An 18,472-nucleotide genomic window follows, 5' to 3' on the forward strand; every position below is an offset into this window, starting at 1 on the left:
AGGAGTTCGTATCAGAACATTTCCAAAAAAAGGAGCAACAATCTAGTAACAAAACACCTCCATCCCTATTTCTCTACTTCTGCAATGATGGAATATTTGTCAATTAATAACAGATGCACTGTAGTCTCAATAACGACTAGAGAGAATTTGATGTCATCAACAAAGTAACTGTGGAAGAGACTATGGTGAAAACAGACAAAACCCACTAAGTTGTTAACAAAAATATTCACCCAACAGTTTTAGGAGAACTCAAGAATGAATCAGATTAATTATTAACCTCTCATGTAAAACTTCCTTGATGCCTGGAGTTTAAAGATGGCAATCTCTAAAAATAAAAAGGACTCCAAGAGGATTCAAACAACTCTAGTTCTGTGAGCCTGATATTCATACCAAGCAACTTAACAATATATCCAAAGCTCAAATAGGTAGACAGTAATGGGAAGATCTGCCTAGGAAGAAGTAACATGGCTTCTGCAGAAGGAACCTCTTAGGAGCTCTCTGAAGGGGTCAAGAAGCTTGTGAAGAATGGTGATTCGGCTGGCAGCCTCTGGATTTCCAAATAGGTTCTGTCAAAATACCTCAACTAAAGGCTTTTAAGAAAACTAAGGAGCTATAGCATGAGAGGAAGGGGCCCAAAACTAATAATTCTTAACCATAGATAGGGAGGAACTGTTAAACAACCACTTCTCAGAAGAGCAGGACGCCGCTGCTGAAGTTCTTTAGGACCCTGGGAGTTTTGTTTTCACATATGATCTGCAAAAATGGGGAGAGCAATGAGGTCTGAAAGGTTGCTACTGGCACAAAATTATTCAGGGTAGTAACAACAAGAGCCAACTGAAGAACTGCACAGGATCTTAAAGTCTGAATAACAGGCAATAAAATAGCAAGATGAGATTCAACTGGCAAACAGAGGAAAAACAATTTTAGCATCAGATACAGAATGACAGCCTCTGAGCTCACAAGCAGGATCTTGGGGCTTTGGCAGACACCTTCAAAAAAACAAAACAACAAAAAAACCCCCAAAAACACACCAGCTCACCACTTGGCAAAAAAATCAAAAGGCAAATATTGGGAGCCATTGGAAAAACAACAGAAAATAATTAAGCCACTGTGCAAATCCATGGTTTGCTCATCTCTTGAGTCAGTGTGGTTCTGATTCACTTATCGCTAAGAGGAAATAGTATAATTGAAAAAGGTTTAGAGAAAGACAAAAGGAACGATCAAAGCTATGGACAACTTCTGGACAACTTCAGATCAAGTAGACTGTGACTTTTCCAACCTGAAAAAGTAACCACGTAGGCAAAGTGTGACTGAGGTCTACAAAATCACAAGCAGCGCAGAGAGGCCAGGCAGGATCTAGGAGCCGTTCAATGAAGCTCTTATGAGCCAGGTCCAGAGCAAACAAAAGGACACAGAGGAACATGGACCTACAGAACTCTCTGTAAAAGGACAATTCTCATACAAAGTTTTCAGACAATATTAACAGAGGCTGGACAAGTACATGGAAAAGAGGTTATTACATACACAAACCATGGGAGGCTGAAAAAGAAGCACATATATATATATATAATTTTATTATATTTTGCAGACTTGTTCTCACAAATTTCACTTAATATCCTACCCAAGGCAAAAATCAGTAGACAAATTGTCTGAGTTTTGTAAACAACGTATGATTTATCAGGACACTAATTAAACATACAGTAATTACTTTTAAGCAATATTCCACTTGAAGTGTTGCAAAAGCATGAAATGTCAAAGCGATTTGTGAATTACTTCTTAAAGTGAAGTCCATTCAAAAACCCTGTTGTAAGGCCTTGAATATGAACATACTTGCAAGTCTAAGATTGCACATACTCAGAATAACGAGAAAGATAAAACTACCTTCTCAAAAGTCAAGTTTTGTGCACGCTAAGTTGGGTTTTAACTGTAAGAGGAATTAACTCCAGCAGAAAGAACTCTTAATTCTATTTCCACTACCAGTAAAATTATTCATAATTCAACTGGTATGTTACTAGAAAAATGTTTATTTCTGTAGCCTTTCTATTGTGGTAATGCTCCCTGGTTCAAGCTGCCCCCAGTGCGTTATCCTGAACTCTATACACATATAACAAAGAGCAAGCCTGCATTACACACAAAGGAAGAAAACTGCCACAAATACAGAAAACAACAATAACATATTTAATTTCTTCCGTCTGCTTTATGATATTAATACTTTAGGGAAACAGAGGACATTACTCACTACAAAACAGGTTATCCTCTAAATCGTAAACCAAAATGAAGTCTGGTTTCTTACTGATGTGTGTAAGATCCTTAATGTCTAATCAAGGTTGTGCTGAAGCATAGCATTTTCTTTAACACAACTATTATTATGGTCTCTCCCCGTTATCCAGTTCCTTATTGTCATTAAATAGGTAGAACCTTAATCCATGACCTCTATTCTTCTATCAGCTTTGGTTGAAATGGTCCAATACATTTAAAAGCTGCTTCTGCACCCTATTAGGCTCCTTCAGCACACAGACATTCACAAATACACTTGTGCTCACAGGCAACATGATCAGATTAACCCTGTTCTCTCAAATGAAGCTAAGGTAAGATGTGTTTACATCCCAATTTAATCCCATGCACCGATGCAGAAGTTAACTTTAGTACCTGCCAGACGCACTTTTCCTGCAAAACAGCAGAGTACAATAGAGGCAATGACCCAGGTAATGTTTAGCAGCAACGTACCCTTTGTTACGTTGAACTGGTAAGATTAGTGTACTTGATTTCAATGATAGAGACATTATACAATTAAAATTCAGGTGTTCTCCAAATGTTTTCCAAAAAAGCTGATGAAGTCCAACTGCAACACACTATTTTCTTTAAAATCAACATTATACACCAATCACTAAAGTACAAAGATACAGGAATTTATTTACATGCAAGTTACTACCAAAACATCCAGTTGCTCTTACCTTGAACTAGATCTTGACTTTACATCTTCCTTTGCTGTCCTTTCACTATTAGCATCTTCATTGTTGTCCTGCTTTTTCTCACATAGTTGTTTTCTCTTCTCCCACTTCTGCTGATTTGAGATGCTTTCTGCTTCTCCTTGCGAGTCATTTTCTGCTCCTACCTGTGAACCTGAGGAATGTGCCAGGCACTTAGAGGAGATCGGCAGTTTTTGCTCTTCTCTGCCACAGCCTCCTTCTGCTAACAGAGCAGAAGTTTCGGGCTTTAACGTTTCCTGTGCAGGGACTGAATTGTCCAAGTTATCTACATGGTCCATTTCCTTAGACTTTACTAACGTGTATGAAGCATTTACAACACCTCCTGCAGAATGTTTAGTCTTTAAACCTTCAACACTGTCCTCCCTGCTGTCTTCACAGCTGCCACAACACACACAGGAATTAATTAGACAGTTTGTGGCAGCTATACTGAGTTTATGGGATTCATCCTCCTCCTCATTTGCTAATGGATTAGCAGATCCAGGAACACAACTAATAGCTGCTTCTGGAGTTGTTACTGGGGATTCTGAGCTAGAGGGAGATTTAGGATTGAATATTACAGTAGCAGATATTTTCATTCCCCCTGTCCTATGAGCTATCACTTCCGCCATTTCTGCATCATCAGCGTACGCATCCCAGCCATTGAGGTATAACTGTGAGTCTGGACCCTCTAGACAGCTGCATGAATTCTGAACTGAGACACCAGACATCTGTTTGCTATCTTCAATATTGTTATTATTGCTTAAGTCACTTTCACCATCTTTTAAAAGCAAAGTTTCCTCTGTCTGATGGCCGTTCTCGAACAGCAAAGCGTCTCTATATTGCAGGTTCTGTTTGGAACTGTGGCAAGGGTTATTCACCCAAGCAAAAGTATCACTTACTGAATCCAACCCAGCAAGAGCTTCTCCTGCTCCATCTAGGTCATCCATAAAAAACACTCTTTCTTCTTCTTCAGTTAAGTTGTCAAGATGGTGTCTTGTTGGTGAAGCTTCTGTGCTAGAACTATTTCTTAGGCTAGATCTGTGAGCTGGAGACTGACAGATGCTTGGAGGGGAAAGCAGAGAAGACATTTCGTCTCCGACTCTGTGCACCATCCTATTCAGCTGTTCCAGCTCCTGTTCATCATACTGCATAGAACAAGCCAGCTCAGCCTCTGTGTTTTCAGCTTTTGCTGACAGCTCCTTAGCAGGCAAAGTCGCAGTTATGCCCGGTGTAATGACAGAGGGTACTTCAGGATCTGCTCTGACAGGAAAATCCACATCTTGAGAGATGCAGAGGTTACGTTCCAGTGTGTGGAGTTCATCCTCAGTTAATGTCTGAAGTAGATCCCTGAAAATGAAGGAATACACACATCACTCTGCATTTACAATCACGGGAGGCACCGATGTTACAGATTTTAAAAAAGCTTTTACTGTTAGCACAGAAATCCAGAACTTGGGGCACAGGGTACTTTCAGCTGCGTAACTCAAGGTGCATTTGGCATTCATATTCAGAACACATGTGATTGCTGATGCCTGAATTTGAGATTACTTATGCAAATTCAGGGTACTAAGTTATTTACATCCTTGCAATGAAGCCCCCAATAAATCAAAACACACTCAAAAATGGATCTTTCCCCCTCCCCATCTACTTACAGTGAAAGTGTTACCCACAATCAGATAGACTTTGTCATTTTAATTTTTTAATTCACAAATTTGACTTTGATTAGCAAACCAATTTGCCACCCTTCGTACTACATTCTGAAAATTATTCTGCAAAAGAATACCATAGGAGTTTCACACCATTATATTGTCAGATAAAGAGAATCCATGAAAAACAGTAATATATATCCCTTATGCAATGCTGACATCTCGGATGCCTGTTCACCAAAACAGGGACTGGAAGTTGGCTCTCTCCTGCCTCAAACACGTAACTCAGTCATTAGGGAGCCAAGCTTCTGGATGATGTTAAGAATCAGGCAGGCCTAAAAGCAAACATTTAGGTATTTACTAAACTACGTTTTCTAGAGACATGAAGCATCCCCAATGTTATCAAGTGTCCTCAATATTGCAGTTTAGGACTACGAGCACCTAAAAACAAAGTGTTATTTGCAGCTGTTATGTTTAAGTGCTTTATAATTTTAAAGCAAATCCATAGACATAGCAGCATTTAATTTTAGGTCTGAATTCGATTTACACTACGCTTCTCAATTAGAAACCACATATAAAAATATCCCCTGTCAAGAGCTGCTGTCAACATTTTCAAAGACCAGCAAGTGTACTTTAGCATAAATGAATCTATGGGAAAAGCAAGACCTTCTGCTTAAACAGAGAATAAGAGTCCATTATTCCTCACGTGTTTAGAAATCATTGGCTAGCAGGTGACATACAGCTGGCATCATAATAATCATAATAACAACAACAACAACAACAACAACATATTAAAAGAATTCCCTTAAAGGAGTAACTTCAGTCTAAACAAGAGGACCAAAAAAACCCCGAAGAAACATTCAACACATCTCACCCTGATAAAAATTCTAAGCCTACAGAAGAAGTACCTTATAAGAACAACTGCACTATCGTATCCTCCCCTTTTCACTTGTTTCCACATTCTCTAACAGAGATGTCAGTATTTCTTTAAATCTTTCCATATGCATCTTCGAGTCCGAAGTTTGACCATTTTTTCAATCATAAATGAGTAAGAAAGGGAAATGGGCAATCTTGGTTCGACCCACTTACCCAATAAAGCTATAAACCAGTATTGCTATCTGGCACACTAGGACATTTTAAAAGACCTAGACCTATACATTTCTTTCTTTTGTCTAAACAGTATATAATGATACCATGTCATTACTCAGATCTTTTATTTAAACAGTAATCAGTGTCTGTAAGCAAGTAAGCATTTTATCATCACCATAAACACAAACTGACAGAGAATGGTTTAAGTTTTAAGGTCAATATAAAAATAGCTGTGCTGTTATTGTTTATTTTTGAAAGAATTATACCAATATAATCAATAAAAGCATAGAATAACATGATTTTTGCCATGAGGCTTTGTATTAAGAATTTTCAGTTTGTCAGTTTTTACAGAAATGCTGTGATGTACGATTTTATAAGCAGAAACAAAGTAATGTGGGATTTTAGAAACAGCTGTTTTTTTAATTAAAAAACCCACAACAAACAGAGTAAGCACACAAATGCAAGAGTGAAGGGTTTAAGATTGTCCCTCACCTATGCGAAGATATTAAAAACACAAGATATTTCTGGGTCAGGCCAGGGTCCATCAAGTAGAGAAGCTCGTCTCTGACAACAGATTCTAAGGAAGAGCATAAGAACAGGACAAGCACACAGTGATCTCTGCTGAACACATCCTACTGGCTTCCAGCAGCCTGTAGCTCAGGGATTTCTGAACCAAGGTGGCATTCTTGTGTTCAGTAATCCTCAGTGGACTTTTCTTGAGTGGATGAAAATGTGCCTGTCGGGAACTGATCAACCGTCAACTGCTTAAACATCAGCTACGCTCCTCTATACACCACAGTCATACCCTCTTCTCAAAACACATAAGAATTAGCAACTTCTGCAAATACAGACTATACTGGTAACGTTCAAAGGCATTTGCTTTCCATCCAAGCTCATCAGCATAACTGGGAATGAAATGGACCCAGGGAAAATCTATGATTGAATCCTCTGACTTTCAGCATCTAGTCTGGGGTTTTATTCAGTCTCCAGAACATTGCACGGCAGCGCCCGGGATTCCTGGGTGTCTGGGTGCCCAGAGCTGCTCTGCTGCCTTTCTGAAGGCACGGAGCGCCTGACTGCTGAGACCTATTTGATACAGGTTTCACACATTCACTGTAAAGTAAGTGCTGGAAATACATATTTACTTTATGCTGGCTAGCTTCATTCACTTGAGTAACGAACTCTTCATTTCTGCCAATAACACCTCCTCAAATTTAAGAACAATTGTGTGCAGTTTTGAGGATAAGTAAATAAAGCTTGATAAAAAAAAAAAATCAACAAAATCAGCTGACAGTCCTCATGTCTTTTTAAGTGAGTCAGATCCATGCTGCCTTGCAAGAGCTGCTATACACAATCAGTTGGATTACATGTGGTAGTCCACCAACCCTGTTATTTCAGTAGAGAAATAATCCCACTTTAAATTAAAAGGAAATATGCTTAATTGCTCAAGTGAAACACCAGAAATTTTGCTATTAACAAATACAGCTTGTTCTAAATGAGGTTCAGACAGTCATCTTCACTTCTCTGCATAAACCCCCCCCCCCCCCCCGATTCATTGGGCTGTTTTAAATACAAGTTTCCTTGCATGGTGACAAATCTTTGATCAACAGTTATCTTTTTGATACACTGTATATTAGATTATACAGGATTCGCTGCCAACATTAGGAACATGGCATGTTTTAAAATACCTATGTAGATATTGAGAAATTAATGTCAACCCGTGTACTGAAAGAAATGTTAAATCTCACTACTGAAAGTCTAAAACTAAACTTTGGGCATCATTATTAAACCACAGGGTTTGATTAAGCTGTAGCTACTTCCACAGTTCACTTCCTTTCCGCTGAAGCATCTGTAACTCATCATTGGATCCAAGTCAGTGCCGTACTCATATGGAAAAAAGAATTTCTCCCTCTGCTTTCATTATTCAGAAGCCGCAGGTAAAGAGAGCTTCTGCAATCCACCCTGACAGCAGCTTCCTTCTCACAGAGGCTTTAGAAAACACTGAATTTAAAAAAGGTACATGTTGGGGTTTCACCTGCTTTTACTCTTTGGCATAGATCACAGGAAGGCAATCTAGCCTTGGAAATATGAGGAACATTTTTCTTCCAGTGACTACAGCCACTGGCAGAAAAACAAGGCAAGTTCTTAAGATGTACTCTGCTTGTTACAAGCAGTAGTAGAAATTTACTCTGGCTATTGCAAAACCAATAAACATATTTTACTCTACTGCCAATATCCAGGGTGCAGAAATTACTTCTTCAAAGCTCTGAGGCCAGATGTCCATCTAAAGACAAATTCGGCTGAATAGAGGACAGGGCCACAAAAACCCGGGTGCACTGATCTCGCACATTCTCCAAGCCTCCTTCATTAACTTTGCTCCTCTTCTGACGAGAATTTTAAATTCCCTGTTTTCAGAGAACAGCATTGTTGTCATGGCCAGCCTGTGCTTCAGTCCATGCTCTGAACAGAGCATAAACAGCTGTCTTTACGGAGCTGCCACCATAAGGACATGATGCAGGTACAGGAATGCAATTTGCATCCTCCTGCTGCTGCAGTGCTGAGCTGAGTTCAGCACACCGAAGTCCGCAGATCTGCTCTGATACACAACCAACACTGATATAAGAAATATCACTGGTACTCCTCCTTTACAGCAAAATTTTTAAATCAACTCAAAGTTTTAAACACAGCCATCTTGGAAAAACTAACCAGTTTTCCCCCAATCACTGTGCACACTTTAAAAGCACATGAGTTTCCCAAGCCCCCCCGCCCTTCTTTAACACACTGGCAACGGGTATACTGCATTTGATTTCTAGTCAATGGTACAGAAAGGATTCAGTGTACTTAAAATGGTATGATCCTCTGATTCTGCACCACTTGATCTGCAATCTGCTTGATTCTGCACCACCAAAATCCACAGGGACCCTGAAAATCCATAGGGACCCTGCCATCAATAGTAACGGTCCAGAGACAAGCACAAGGCAAGCAAAGGGCACTGAAAAAAGGGCAGAATTAAGGAGTACTGCAAAATCCCAAGTCTGCTCACCTCTGAAAATCTCTGTATAGCAGCCTCAAATGTATATATAGTATAGGTAATAGTTTATCATGAGAATGTTCACTGTCACAGGCATCTAAATTAAATATCTATGCCTATACCAGATGATATGCTTTGTATACTTACCAGGCAGATCACAGTAGTTTGGCAGAAATGGTTTGAATGTCTTAGTTTAAAAGGAACAGAGATAACTACTGTAGAATTATGCATTGGTAGATGTATAAAATACAAATGCTGATGTTTTATATCTAAAATAAAAATCAACACAAGCACCTGGCTTAGGTATTAATTAAAACATTCTAAGTCATCATTTGCTGCTCAACCTTACCAAAACCTAAAAAAGAACCCTTACTGCTTTTGCTCAGACAGTCTCCACTATCTCTGTTATTTTCAAAGTTGCCAGCCACCAATAGGACACCAAAAATCTTCCTAGCTGATAGATATTTTTCTTTGCTAGTTCTGATTTAATTACGTGGCTCCACATAAACACAGTGCTTATCATTGCCTTTAACAAGGGGGATGTTTTAGGACAATACAGCTTAAAAATTACCCGTAATCCTACAAAATAATCAGCTGTATATTTGGTGTTATTCCATGAGTTAAAATATTTAGTTGGCTAAAAAGTTATAGAACTTTATGGAGAAATTTACTGGGTTGTGATCATATTCAGCAGTAAGATGTTGTTCTGTATTCTTACAACAGGCCCAGAACTGCAACGCAAGATGCAACTATTTTAACAGAAGACTACTTGAATCTATTTTCATGCCTTAATGCCTCATGATGGAGACTGGAGCAAGACTCCTGGAAAAAACTGCTCCCTTTTTGCTGGGGACAAGCTCAAATATCTCATTCCATCTTCCCTTATAGGTTTCTGTGAATGTTCTCACTGAGTAGGAATTGCAGCCTGATGAGTTTAAAAAAAACTGTGATGATAAAAAAAAATCTAGACAGCTTAGGTAAAAGTAATTTTAAAAGTAATTTAATTATCCTACATGAACTGCACACTTATTTGTATTTCACTGTTGCTTTCATTCAATGTATTTTCCATTCAAGAATATTACTAAAGGATCTTTTTGAGCCCAGTTCTTTCAAATATTCAAGTTCCTTGACATTCCTTCAATTCAGAGATTACCAGAGATAAGATTTCGCATTACATCTTGACTTGCTTAAAATTTTGTTCCGATAGATGCTATCTCACTAAGAACACTTTGCAAACTTTGGCTGCTAGACAACCGAAATCACGTTCCTTAATGCTTACTTGAAAGAATAAATACGATGTAAGTCTTAAAGTACATCAGAACTTTTTCCAAAAACGAATCTGAAAGTGTCTTTTCATTTTTTGAAGTTTGCATTGAAAATTGTAGTTATTGAAAAAACAAACATTTTACTAGTGTGTTTTCAACCCAAGCATTAAGTTCAGAGTAACTGAAAATTAAATGGACTAAGCAATAAACTGACTTCATTGATTTTCATTTTCCATGTTGTAAAACGTAAGGAGTAAGCACAAAGTACATACGAGAAGTATATTAGCTGTTAAATATTCTTTTGGCTCTAGTCAGCCAGTGGAGGGCTGGTGAAAATTTCTCTGATTGCCATATATTGGCAATAAGGTATTTTAATGTAAACTTCATGGACTTTTTATGCTTCTGTACCAGTAAAGCTTTTTTTCCCCCCTCTAACTTAAGTTTTGCTCCTCAATTCATGTTGTTTTTCTTTACCCAGTGTTTTATAAAACCATAATCACTCAAAAAAACCCAAACATGTTGATTTGTCAATTCTGAGATTTCAATATGAATATCATTAATGTACCTAAAAATAAAACTGTATCATTTCTAGACAGAAATACTAGGAAATCTTTAAGGGACACAAAAGGATGTGGTCTGGATATTCATAAAAGCTAAATTCAGAAATATGCTCCTCTCTGAACCATCCCTGACGGAGCTTGCATTCTCCCTCAGGAGATGCCTCACCTCTAACGGGTGAGAGGAGATTAATCTGGATAAACTTATCTACATGAAAACTATTCTTACATCAAATCGTCATCATGACACAGAGGAAAGGCGATAAACAGGTGAAAACTGGACACAGGAAAGAAAAACTTCTGCTAAATTGTCTCTAGGTATTTCCAGGAACACAATTTGCAGTTGATATATAAATTTGAATTCTAAGAAAATAATAGGCCTTACGGATTTAGAAAATAGTTTAACACCCAGATAAGATACCTTAAGGGTGAGTATAAAAAAACGAATATAAAGATCCTTTAAAGATACAGCTTGATTTCTCCAATGTAATAGATCAGTCTTCTAAAGACCTCAACTAAGAAAAAAATATTTTAATGCCCTTTATACTTAAGTTGAGCCAATGCCCACATCTCCAACAGTTACCAAGACTGAAGCACTGTGAAAAGAGGTATATATAAAATGATCCATCCTGTAAAAACAGTTCCACAATATGAAAAACTGATAGTCATTTCTATTAGATTAAGAATTACCTGAGTATTGCATTATAACATACTGAGAAAATGTAATAAGCCTAGTTAATCAGAAACATTGATGCTAATGAGAAACAGGATCTCCCAAAAATAAACTGCAACTTTAGTATTTCAGGCATCATCCAACCATAAGGAAAATCTGAAATGTAATAAAATGATATTCAGAAAAAAAAGAAACTACCACAAAGATATGAAAAGTTCAGAAAACCCCCATGAAATGAAAAACTACCTTTAGTTATTTCATGGGTATATCAGGCAGATGAGAGGAAAACGTAGTTTATGGTTAACATAGCAAACAAACACTTTTCTAGGCATTTACGTGTTCTTTTTTAGGCCTCTGATTTTCACTTCAGAAGAAAAGCAGTTACAACCATCTTTTATTACTTGCCTTATTTTTCTTAGCAGAGTGTGAAAAGGTCTGAAGAGTTCAGACATATCTTCTGGTTTATGGTCCAAGTTTAATGGTCCCTCGGAGTAGACGACAAGGCCACTGTAGTTCAAACACATGCACGAACACACACAAAAATGAAAATTTCATTACACAGGGCAACTATTGAATAAGGAATCAGAAAAGCAACTGTACATAAACATTAGAACTACAATCAAGTTACATATTGGGTTTTTTTTTTTCTTATACACCCACAGTTAGAATTAAATGCTATTTAAAGCAACAGGAAAAAGGTGCCCTCCCCTCTGCCCACCCCCCTAAAGCATGGGAGAAAAGGCAATGGAAGTACAAGAGGAAGAACATACATTTACTTTAATTGCTGCAGCTGACCCATAAAAAAAAAAAACCCTAAAACAAGGAACTGATTATCAAGTAAGCTGGGGAAGGTCCACTGACTTGAGACTGCAAATGGCTTTTTCTTTCCAGTCTAAATAATTTCTAGGTAACATAGTTGACTCTTGAGCTCCTATTTTTCTACCTCTAAGATAAATACCATCTGGTATTAACATGTGGTTAAAAAGAAAACACGTTTGCTAGATCACATAAAACACATTTTGATAAAACCATGCTTCTCAATCAACTCAGCACTTGTAGAAATTTCCCTGGAAAGAGGTCAGTTCATGAACCTGAAAGCCTCCATGTATTTCACTGTAGATATCTCGATAGTTCTTCCTGACCGAATCACTACCGCCCAAACCTGTCTGTGTGTCAGGGATTACACAAAATTCACCCTCTTCACTATTATCTGCTGTATCATACCGCACTGTGTCTGAGAGTGGATTCCAACCACACCAGGCACCACTCCACTGTTTAATCCTCTGCCCACTGCAAAAACAACACCCGCTTCTCAAAGGCAAATGGATCATGCGTTCTCACACTTGAGATTACATATTTTAGCCAGAGCATTTTCCCCTTCCTACCCTTACCTTGGGTAGCTGAGAGCTGCCTGTATCTCAAAGCTATGTTCTTTTTCTTACACTCAAATTACATGTTGCTTCAGAGAGTATTGTAGCTACTCTGCATCCAAACCATCCAGAGTAATGGGGAACCTTGGCTGACTAACAAAACATTGATGTCTTTTTGCTCACTGGCTGTTCACAACAAGCACCCTGTGTGACCACCGAAGGCTCTCTGAGACACAGCAGCAAGGCTGATGTCACAAGTTATATGAATCCCACTGAAAAAAAAAAGGACCACTTACACTCTGTTTACCATCTGGGAAATACTGCTCTTTTTCTTCTGTTTATAAACCCAGAGTCTGGCTCATGCCCTGGTACCAGGATAGTACCGTGGTCTCCCATCAGGCTGGAAGATGGCCATCAGAAAGTTCAGAATTGTCAAGATAACAGAGGGTCCAAGAAATTCAACTACTAAACTTGATCAACATTGCTTTGGGGACTGAGGTTTTCAGGACAGGAGCAGGGAAAGGGGAGAAGTGGAGAGAGAGAAAAAAAAGTTGCTTCTTGTGTGAGTCACCTTTTTTTTGTGGCTTAAGACAAATTATCCTGTTACCAAGGTTACATACTTTTATTTTTTTGTAAGCTTTGTGAGCTTCAACAAGCAGGCTGCCATGAAGCAAAGTAGTTACTGCTGACTCACATACTAATGTTCTGCCTAAAAAAAGATGTTACTTTGCTGAGTGGAAGCTCGAGGCTGCTCTCACCAAACTTGTAACTGAAGCAAAATCACCACTTCCTTGGCAATTTCCAGGTATAGTTCACTTTCCATAGAGCTTAACTCACAGAAGAAATTAAAAAATAGAAGAGGGCTAGAGCACTACAAAAAAAGATCATGAAATGGCCTGTGTACGTATATGACCTTTGAAAGAGTTCTGAATCAAAGTTTGAAATAGCTGTATCATGGAAAGAATTAAAAATTGGAAAAAGGTGTGTCTTAATATTTCCTACTAGGTTCAAAGTTCCCTGACACCTGTTAACACACCAGGCAACGTACACTGTATAATGTGCATGGTAAACTGATGTCTGAAAAGAAACCTTAGACAAAAATGACTGTGAAAAGTATTCCTTAAATCTTTGCTATTAGAAGACTGAGGGGATGCAGCACTTCTTGCTCCAGACCCATCCTTCTCATTAAGACACAACAGAGCAACAGCATGGCAACTTTGAGTTGCATCTGTCTTGTGTTTAAAGACTTCTCCTTTCACAGTCCAAATAAAAGGCTTGCATTTCTTCCAGACAACACTGTATCTGCATAGTGTAGTTTTTCTGTGGAACTTTACATGGCAGCCATTTCTCTTCATATCACTGGCTACTTTGGAGTAGTTAAACTTGTTTCTCTTCTCCCTCTGTCCTTCTTTGTAATTTGGGATTGATAAGGCATGTTTGCCAGAGTCTCCTTGGTTTTCCAGTTAGTCATAATGTATTCTTCTTCATTGTGTCTTCCAGCAGCTTCAAACTGAGTTCTCACATTCCTGTTGTCTTTTGATGATCAGATTATTACTGTTATTATTTTTAGAATGACAATTACAGACAATATCCTATTTACCAGGAACAATGGGCTACAGAGATTTGCTGAGAAGAAGTGTATTACACTCGGGATTTGAGGTTTCTTATTTCCCTCATTATACTACTTAGATTAGCTAACTTTAAAACATTCACAATGGTAAAATATTAAAAATATGCTGGCTTCACTCCAGAGAAACTGCTGTCTTATTAAATCATGAAGATTCACCAGGAAAAATGCATCTTGCTTGTTCAATATTGCAAAAACTGCATGAAGCAAAAAACCTGTTCTAATTTAGTTGTCTTCAGTGGTCAATACAGGGCATAAATCTACACATAAGTTACACATGTTAATACTTTCCTTGAAAAAGACTGAAGCCTAACTCAGTGGTCACAATGCAGTTTGTCATGACAATTCCTTTTGAACCTAGAGTCATTAAAGAAAAATACACAATTCCTAGTGAAAATTTTTGGTTTTCAAGACTTGAATCCTTAGGTCATATTATTTTTGAGTGATACAAAATACTTGCTTTAAAAAAATATTTCTGACAACATGACATTCTGTAGACTGGCATTCTTAATTCATTTTTTATTTCTTTCTGGAGGACGACTGATCAATCATTCCAGGTTCCTGCCTTCTATATTTAGAGTTCTACCTTCTCTTTTATTTTTTTTCCCCTCTTGATATTCTGCATGAATCTGGTAATGATTAAAAAAAACCAACAACAACAAAAAACCAATAAAAACACAAAACAAAATATTTGATTTTTTTTTTTTTTTTAAAGAAAGTACAAGCAAACTTGGGTGAAAGGAAATATGTCAAAATTCAGAACAAAGTTTTTGAAATCTTCAATAAATCTTTAAGTGAGGCAGAGTAGAGAGTAGTTAAAAAAATCACTTACCATACAATGGCTAATCTTGGAATTGTAAACATTAAAGCCGGTTCATAGTCATCTATCATATCTTGAGTGAGGTATCCAAGCCTTAAGGCTCTAAGTGGAAGAATAAAATTATTTAGTAAGAGATAAAGAATACATTTCAATAGGAAAAAAGTGAAAAAATTGTTATAAGCCAAACCAAACATAGTATTTAACTCATGAACTATTTTTGTACAATCTAAAACACTATGTATATAACTGACGGCTGTAGTCTCTGCTTTAAAAAAATATTAACATGAGAAAAAAAAAAATCTTTAAACACTTAAAGCTTTATTAGCAATCCAAAACCAAAATAATTTTTATGCCATTTTCCCCTTTTATTTACTATTTCATGCCAAGCTTCAGCTTGTTACTGAAAACCACTGGGCCTTAGAGTTTAACTACAAGAAACATTTTTAAAGTAATAGAGATAAGTATTTGGTTTCATTTTTAAATAAAACTTGCTATAATCACCTAGGTCAACCCCCTGTAAACTAACAAATCAAGCTAAAAAAAACCCTAGTTCTACACAGCAACTATTATTGAAGTCTAAGGATTTAATATTGGGGACACTTCATTGTCCTCTAATGACTTTTCAAATATCTTGAGCCCTTTTTAGACTGAAACACGATTTGTTCAGGCTTTTCACTTGGCTATGTTTTCCAGGTGTTGTGGTTTAACCACAGCCAGCAACTAATTTCTTCACAACTTCTTAATTTCCTCATAAGTTTCATAACATCCTCAAATTTCTTCTCTGATTTGTCCGTATCAGTGCATAAGGTAACACTCAAAACTACATACTAGTCCCACTGAGATCTGACTGGTCCCAAAAAGAATGGAAATAACATTTTCTTATTCCTTGTCAGTACTTGTCTTGCCACTACTGCTGGTGGTGGACAGCAAAACGACCACAAAGCAAGCACTGCTTTGTACTAAGGGTAGATGGACTCATCAGTGCACGGCCCACGCTCACCCCCTCTTCTTTCCTACAGTCCACTGCCAGATTATCCAAAGCTGCAAATGAGAAACCATCTTTTTCCTCTTACTGGGCAAATGTGTGCATATGTAGTAGCTCTCTGACTGATGGAAGGTAATTCCTCCTACTTGTTGTGACCATTTTGAGTTGCAAACCTGTCTTTTAAAATGCTTGAACACCTCTGATCTTGGTGTCATCTACGGATTGTGGCAGTGTGCTCTGTACTCCTTCATTCCTTAATGAAAGTATCAACACACCAGACCCAGGGTCCCACTTCACAAGTTCTCCTAATATGACAGTAAAACCAACAACACTTACTCCAAACGCATTTTACAGTCAATTGGTCGCTAATAATTTCACCCAGACTACACTTCACTGGTTTCATTTTGAGAACAGTGTTGCACTGCTCAAAACCTCACTAAAAAAACTGGCTGGATGGCCGGGCCCAAAGAGCTGCGGTAAATGGGGTTCAATCCAGCTGGCAGCCAGTCACAAGTGGTATTCTCCAGGGCTCAGTACTGGGGCCAGTCCTGTTCAGTATCTTCATTGATGATCTGGATGAGGGGATTGAGGGCACCCTCAGTAAGTTTGCAGGCGACACCAAGTTGGGCGGGAGTGTCTATCTGCTGGAGGGCAGGAAGGCTCTGCAGAGGGACCTGGACAGGCTGGAGCGATGGGCCGAGGCCAACTGTAACACGAGGGTCAACAAGGCCGAGTGCCGGGTCCTGCACTTGGGTCACAACAACCCCATGCAACGCTGCAGGCTTGGGGAGGAGTGGCTGGAGAGCTGCCTGGTGGAAAAGGACCTGGGGTGCTAGTCGACAGCTGGCTGAATATGAGCCAGCAGCGTGCCCAGGTGGCCAAGAAGGCTAACAGCATCCTGGCTTGTATGAGAAACAGTGTGGCCAGCAGGACTAGGGAAGTGATCGTGCCCTGGTACTGGGCACTGGTGAGGCCGCACCTCAAATCCTGCGTTCAGTTTTGGGCCCCTCACTACAAGAAGGACGTTGAGGTGCTGGAGTGTGTCCAGAGGAGGGCAACGAAGCTGGTGAAGGGTCTGGAGCACAAGTCCTGTGAGGAGCGGCTGAGGGAGCTGGGGTTGTTTAGTCTGGAGAAGAGGAGGCTGAGGGGAGACCTTATTGCTCTCTACAGCTACCTGAAAGGAGGTTGTAGCAAGGTGGGGGTCGGTCTCTTCTCCCTAGTAACAGGCGATAGGATGATAGGAAATGGGCTCAAGTTGTGCCAGGAGAGGTTTAGTTCGGATATTAGGAGAAGTTTCTTCCCTGAAAGGGCAGTCAGGCCCTGGCACAGGCTGCCCAGGGAAGTGGTTGAGTCTCCATCCCTGGAGGTATTTAAAAGCCGGGTAGACATGGTGCTTGAGGACATGGTTTAGTGTTGGACTTGGCAGCGCTATGTTAATGGTTGGACTTGATGATCTTGAAGGTCTTTTCCAACTTAAAAGATTCTATGATTCTAAAGCTTGGGATTTCACATGCTGTCCCTCTCTACTGCCCACTAGCTAGGCTAGTTACTCTGTCACAGGGAGGAAAAAAAAGTTGTTCATAGTACATTCCAAACAAATTTACATTTTTCTTATCACCTTATACTCCTAAAAGAGCTTATGAATTGCTGGTGTTTTTTTAACATCATCTTTTCATACGTATAGAGTCAAGCTGCAGTCCTCTAAGATTTTCAAGTGCCTTTACAAGTTTTTTTACGATAATTACTAGAGGTTCACAGATGATTTGAAACATCTCCCCATGTATTCTTGCATGAAATGTCATTAAGTCTTGATTCCTCAAACAGATTTAGCTCATTTAAATGCTTAGTCTTCATTTACACATCTACAGCTAGGCACACCAACAATATTGTTATTGCTGGATTATTAAAACTTCGTTTTTTTTTTTTTTGTCTAGAGAATAAAAAAAACTAGGTTTGTGCCTGGCAAGCATGCTTAATATTTTTTATACTTTGTACTTGGACACTTACTAGAAAAGCAAAATACCTGGTATTTTATGATGCTTCTTAAAGACTACAGTTAAAGTATTTCTACAAAAGCTCAGACTGAAAGTAAACACAGAAAGGAAAATCTAGTGCTTAACTAAAATGCTTACCTCTCCACAGTTTCACAGAAAAGTACGATTACCTCTTGCTGTACATAATATTCTTTTGGAGACTTCACGGGTACCATGGCCGACACATAACTATAAAGATTATAAAATAATGTACTACTGTTTTACATGCTTTAACAAATTAGAATTGAAATAAAAACAAACCTAAGACAAATCATCTTAGAAACATAACCCTTCCTCTACCATTTTGTATTTATTTTGACAGCACTCACTATGAAAATTGTACAGTATAAGAATCTATAAGAAATGCAGCCGATGTACTTATTGCAGATCGAGTCAGTGGAACTCAG

At 38.5% G+C, this 18,472-nt stretch overlaps 1 protein-coding gene across 2 annotated transcripts in view; it reads right to left on the reverse strand.

Moving 5' to 3' along the window:
* Nucleotides 1-18,472, reverse strand: part of ZFYVE28 (zinc finger FYVE-type containing 28) — a 165,856-nt gene that overhangs the window by 40,461 nt on the left and 106,923 nt on the right. For both annotated transcript variants that reach the window (XM_087737327.1, XM_087737328.1), the window contains exons 5-8: nt 18,165-18,254; nt 15,060-15,149; nt 11,636-11,737; nt 2,955-4,316 (exon numbers count right to left, since the gene is read on the reverse strand). In XM_087737327.1, coding sequence (XP_087593453.1) covers nt 2,955-4,316; nt 11,636-11,737; nt 15,060-15,149; nt 18,165-18,254 — 1,644 coding nt within the window. The remainder of the gene's footprint in view (nt 1-2,954; nt 4,317-11,635; nt 11,738-15,059; nt 15,150-18,164; nt 18,255-18,472) is intronic.

Source organism: Nipponia nippon, unplaced genomic scaffold, assembly GCF_047370975.1.
Source record: "Nipponia nippon isolate SJK-2023a ecotype South Korea unplaced genomic scaffold, ASM4737097v1 scaffold_6, whole genome shotgun sequence".
NCBI lineage: Eukaryota > Metazoa > Chordata > Aves > Pelecaniformes > Threskiornithidae > Nipponia > Nipponia nippon.